At 43.4% G+C, this 5413-nt stretch overlaps 1 protein-coding gene across 1 annotated transcript; it reads left to right on the plus strand.

The window, feature by feature from the left end:
• Nucleotides 1–3886: 3886 nt before the first annotated feature.
• On the plus strand, nucleotides 3887–4899 carry LOC130022089 (zinc finger protein 345-like; the record flags this gene model as incomplete). Its single annotated transcript, XM_056112821.1, has 2 exons — nucleotides 3887–4072; nucleotides 4330–4899. Coding segments are annotated over 2 exons (756 nt in total), but the record flags the coding sequence as incomplete, so codon positions are not given.
• Nucleotides 4900–5413: the final 514 nt, after the last annotated feature.

Here is a 5413-nt window from a genome sequence, read left to right on the forward strand (position 1 = left end):
ACTCCCAATACTTTTGCACCAGGCACTCAAATCAGACGGTTTTTGCTTCCTCTTTTTTCCTTAGGTATTACGAAAAAAGAATCAGGATTACGGCCTGATTCTTTTCATTATTACATTCACATAATAGTAATAATAATAATAGTAATTATTATAGTAATTATAATAATAGTAACAATAATTATTATTATGTAATAATAATAAAATAACATAACGGCCAGAATCCAGAGATTATCGCACCCTTTACAACATCTTAACATCTCATTCCTACTTTGGACAAACTGGCAGGCTACCGAATGTAATCTGCCCACATGGCAGAGTCTGGCAAACTCCCCGTGGAGTACCCAATATGACAAATACCAATAATAATGAAGGGTCTCATTCTCCTAACTCTGACAGGGCCTTGAATATGGGACTTTTTTTTAAATCTCAGGGCTAGGACGAAGGAGACGTTACTGGGGCCTGCTCGAGGCAATCGACGAATAACAGGATGGTTGTGATTGTGATTGTGATTGTGATTAGGGATTATTCCTGCCTGTGTATTCAGGATCTACACCTGGCCTTGCTCCAAGACTTTTTGGGCTGCCTGTGATCAAACCCACATGTGTGTGCAGCACTTCTGTCCTATGTGCTGTACTATCTCTCCCACCACTGGGGCTTTGATATCTCTTCTCTCAACTCATCAGACACTGCCGTATTTCAGTGCTTGGAGATACTTCTAATGGTTCTTGTGAGACTTCAGCAGGACTCAGGCTTTGCTCCTGGACTCTGCACTCAGGGATCACTCCTGGCTGGCGTGAGGGACCCTAGGGGATGTCGAGTATTGCAACTGGATTGGCTGTGAGAAACTCCTGCTGTGCTCTCTTTCTGGATACATTTTTAGCTTAAAAAAATAAGGGTCTCTTGCCACCTTTGGCCATTTCCAGATTTATTAAGAACTTAGTTTTACTGAAATTCTTGATGAGTTCATGAGGGGCTCAGGAAACTCCATGTGGTGTTAGGCCTAGACAGACAGTATGGTTAGGAAAGTGATTTTCTTCCAAGCAATGCACCTGGGTTAAATCCTCGGCATCCCGTGTCATCCCCGAGCACCAGCAGTGCTGATTTCAGAATACAGAGTCCGGAGTTGTCCCTGAACATTGCCAGGTTAGACCCCAAACAAGACAAAAACCAACAACATACTGTGCTGACCAACACCCTGTTGGCCATACACAAGGCCTGGTCTATTGTATTTGTGGTATTTTCTTGGGTCTTACCTCTCAAATAACTAGAAATATGTGGCATTTTGGAAATGGACATTGTGTTCATGCCTTTCATTAATTTGCCCCATTATATCAGGAAACACGGCGATTTACCTGTCACCTTTTCCTTGTCACTTATCCCTGCCTCTGTCTCTGTTGTGGCAGGGCACACTGGGATGAAGCCTGCGGTGATCTCCTGGCTGGAAGGAGGAGCCCTGAGGTCAGGGAGGAGAGACTTGTGTTTAGGTGAGTGTCTGAGGACCCTTCCTGGCTCAGGCCCTGTGCAGTGTATGGGTGCCCTGAGCATGTATGAAACACGCTGCTGAGGCTGGGGCCTTGGGCTCCTGGATCCATGGCTCTGTGCCACACTCACACTCCTCTTCATTCCCATCGTATATCTGTCCAGAATGACTCTGTAAGTTGCTTCCATGGCTTTCGAATAAGTAAGACCATAACAGAGCTAGTTTGGATCTGAACGATAGTGCAGCAGGGAGTGCCTTGCAGTGCCTGAAAGTGACCTGTTCAATAACCTGGTTCCCCGAACATCACCAGGTCTGCTCAAAAACAAAAACAAAACCTAGTGTAGAATTGCAAAGATCCTTACCGTTTTCCACTAACCTAATCTTTTCTTTAGTGTAGGATTTTATGGACTTTGAATACCACAGAGATGTACTCCAACTACATGGCATCATTTTGCTACATTTTTGACAATTGCTTTAACTGCATGTTGTGTTCAGTTTCAGAGCTGAAACCACGGATTCAAGATTTGGCATTACAGCACTTTGATTTGGGAATGGGGTCCGCAAGTATGAGTGAGTTGGTAAGATTTTTAATTCAGAATAAATTATTATGCCAGCGGGAGTGGACCAAATATGTGATTGTTAGGGTGGAGGGCTATGAATGGCAGGGAGGAATTCCAAAGCCTGATCCTTGGGGTAGAGGACCCTTAGCTTTACTAGGTGCTGAAATCAACCATGTATAAAAATGCTGTGAGTTTTCATTTGGTTGACAGTTATAGTCGTTTAAAAAGCTAATTTGTGGGCCATGGAGATAGTGCAGTGAGAAATATACTTGCTTTGCACAGGGATGGATGGTCCTTACCCAGCACTCCTTATAGACACCGTAGACCCACAGAACTGATCCTAGATACTGCATGGTGTGCCCCACCCAACACCCAATAAATAGAAACTACAAAACATTAAGAACAAAAAACTTTGTTGATGCTGAAAGCAATCACTTGTGGTGAGAGCTTTGCAATAGCCACGTGGTCTATCTCAGCTGTGTGAGGATGCAGCGTTGTCTTCACCCCTTCATCACAGGTTTCACTCTGAGCTTTAATCAAATCCACTGTGGTTGTATCTCATTTTCTCTTGAAATGGATGCATCAGTTTTCTATAGAAGGAATTATTTCAAGTTGTATTCCTTCATTAAGTTAACGGTGGGGGGAAGTCACAGAATTTTATGAATCTGCTTCCATCAATTTTGTGCGTCGAACTTACATTTACACAAAGTTATTCTATAATAAGACAATCCTCACGTAGGTAGTTACATTTGTGTGGTGCATATGTTAGAAACCTCACCTGGGGCTGGAGCAATAGCACAGCGGGCAGGGCATTTGCCTTGCACGTGGCCAACCCGGGTTCGATTCCCTGCATCCCATATGGTCCCCTGAACACCGCCAGGAGTAACTCCTTAGTGCAGGGCCAGGAGTAACCCCTGTGCGTCACCAGGTGTGACCCCCCAAAAAAAGAAACCACATCTGAAGGCTCAGTTTTTTGGCAGGAAGACTCGGTGAATAAGTTAATAATTGGACTCCTTCTCTGCTCTTCCTACAGGGAAGCAGCCAACCCAAGTGGAATATCTCTGATTCTGCACTCTATGACAATATCTCTAGTGAGCAATCCTGCATTCAACCCCATGAGGACGCCAAGACGTGTGGGGTGTCTTCTGAGGGTGATCAGAATGGCGAGAGCTACCTCACTTTGAAGAAGCCCTCCCTTGGAAAAAGTTCCTTGGAGTGTGGTGTTCTCAGTTCAAAGTCACAAAACCCCCCAGTCTGGCAACCACTAGGGAAAGAAGCACTGTTTACACTGTTTATAGTGAGTCCCTCACAGCGACAAACTCTCAATCACAGTCACTGTGAACAGAACCCAACTAAGTGTAAGGAATGTGGCGGAGCCTCCCCATGTTCTCAGCACTGTGGAATTCCGTTAGAAAACTACAGTGGACAGCATCCCCGGAAAAGTGAGCACCGAGAACAAAGTGTGAGTCAAGGGTTACTCCATCATGACCATATGAATATAAATTCAGGAGTGAAACCTTATGCGTATGAAGCATGTGGGAAGGCCTTCAATCAATCATCACATCTTTTTAGACATAGGAGAATTCATACAGAAGAGAAATCTCATAAATGTCAGACATGTGGGAAGGCCTTTATTCAGCCCTCAGATCTTAATAGACATATGAAAACGCATAGTGGAGAGAAGCCTTATATATGTCAGACATGTGGGAAGGCCTTTAATCAGCCCTCAGATCTTAATAGACATATGGATATTCATAGTGGAGAGAAACCTCATAAATATCAGACATGTGGGAAGGCCTTTATTCACACCTCGTCTCTTTATAGACATAAGAATACGCATAGTGGAAAGAAGACTTATATATGTCAGGAGTGTGGAAAGGCCTTTGCTGGAGCCTCAAAACTTACTGTACATAGGAGAATTCACACGGGAGAGAAACCGTATATATGTAAGGAATGTGGAAAGGCCTTTGCTAAAGCCTCAATATTTACAGTACATAGGAGAATTCACACTGGACAGAAGCTTTATATATGTGTGCAGTGTGAAAAGGCCTTTACTACATCCTCACAATTGACTATACATAGGAGAATTCACACTGGAGAGAAACCGTATATATGTGTGCAGTGTGAAAAGGCCTTTACTACATCCTCACAATTGACTGTACATAGGAGAATTCACACTGGAGAGAAACTGTTTATATGTAAGGAATGTGGAAAGGCCTTTGCTAAAGCCTCAAGACTTAGTGAACATAGGAAAATTCACACTGGAGAGAAACCATATATATATATAAGGAATGTGGAAAGGCCTTTGCTGCAGCCTCAAAACTTACTGTACATAGGAGAATTCACACTGGAGAGAAACCATATATATGTAAGGAATGTGGAAAGGCCTTTGCTGCAGCCTCAAAACTTACTGTACATAGGAGAATTCACACTGGAGAGAAACCGTATATATGTAAGGAATGTGGGAAGGCCTTTGTTGTAGCCTCAACACTTAGTGACCACAGGAAAATTCACACTGGAGAGAAACCGTATATATGTAAGGAATGTGGGATGGCCTTTGCTATAGCCTCAAGACTTACTGTACATAGGAGAATTCACACTGGAGAGAAACCGTATATATGTAAGGAATGTGGGAAGGCGTTTTCTGAAGCCTCAAGACTTACTGTACATAGGAGAATTCACACTGGAGAGAAACCGTATATATGTAAGGAATGTGGGAAGGCCTTTGCTATAGCCTCAAGACTTAGTGATCATAGGAGAATTCACACTGGAGAGAAACCGTATATATGTAAGGAATGTGGGAAGGCCTTTGCTAAAGCTTCAAGACTTAATGAACATAGGAGAATTCACACTGGAGAGAAACCATATATATGTAAGGAATGTGGAAAGGCCTTTGCTGGAGCCTCAAAACTTACTGTACATAGGAGAATTCACACTGAAGAGAAACTTTATATGTAAGGAATGTGGGAAGGCCTTTGCTGTGACCTCAATAATTAATGTATATAGGAGAATTCACATTGGATAGAAACCATATATATGTAAGGAATGTGGAAAGGCCTTTGCTGGAGCCTCAGACTTATTGAACATAGGCGCATTCACGCTGTAGAAAAACGCTTGAGCACCCTGCAACTCCTAGTTTGGGAACTTGAGCGGAAGGACACGCCAACTTGTAGGGCATTTTTGTGTTGTTTTTTCAAAACTTGTTCTGCATATCTAGGTATTAGGGAATGTGGAGCTTTTGAGGGTTGCATTGGGGGCTGTTCTGTGGCGAAGGTGTCATGGGTGAGGGTGCATTATGCTGAGGGTCCCTGCAGCCAAGATCACATCCAGGTCCAAGATGGCATATGAACTTTGGGCCTTGGTGTGAGGGACC

The sequence above is a fragment of the Sorex fumeus genome, unplaced genomic scaffold, assembly GCF_029834395.1.
Source record: "Sorex fumeus unplaced genomic scaffold, SorFum_2.1 ptg000019l, whole genome shotgun sequence".
Classification (NCBI taxonomy): Eukaryota; Metazoa; Chordata; class Mammalia; order Eulipotyphla; family Soricidae; genus Sorex; species Sorex fumeus.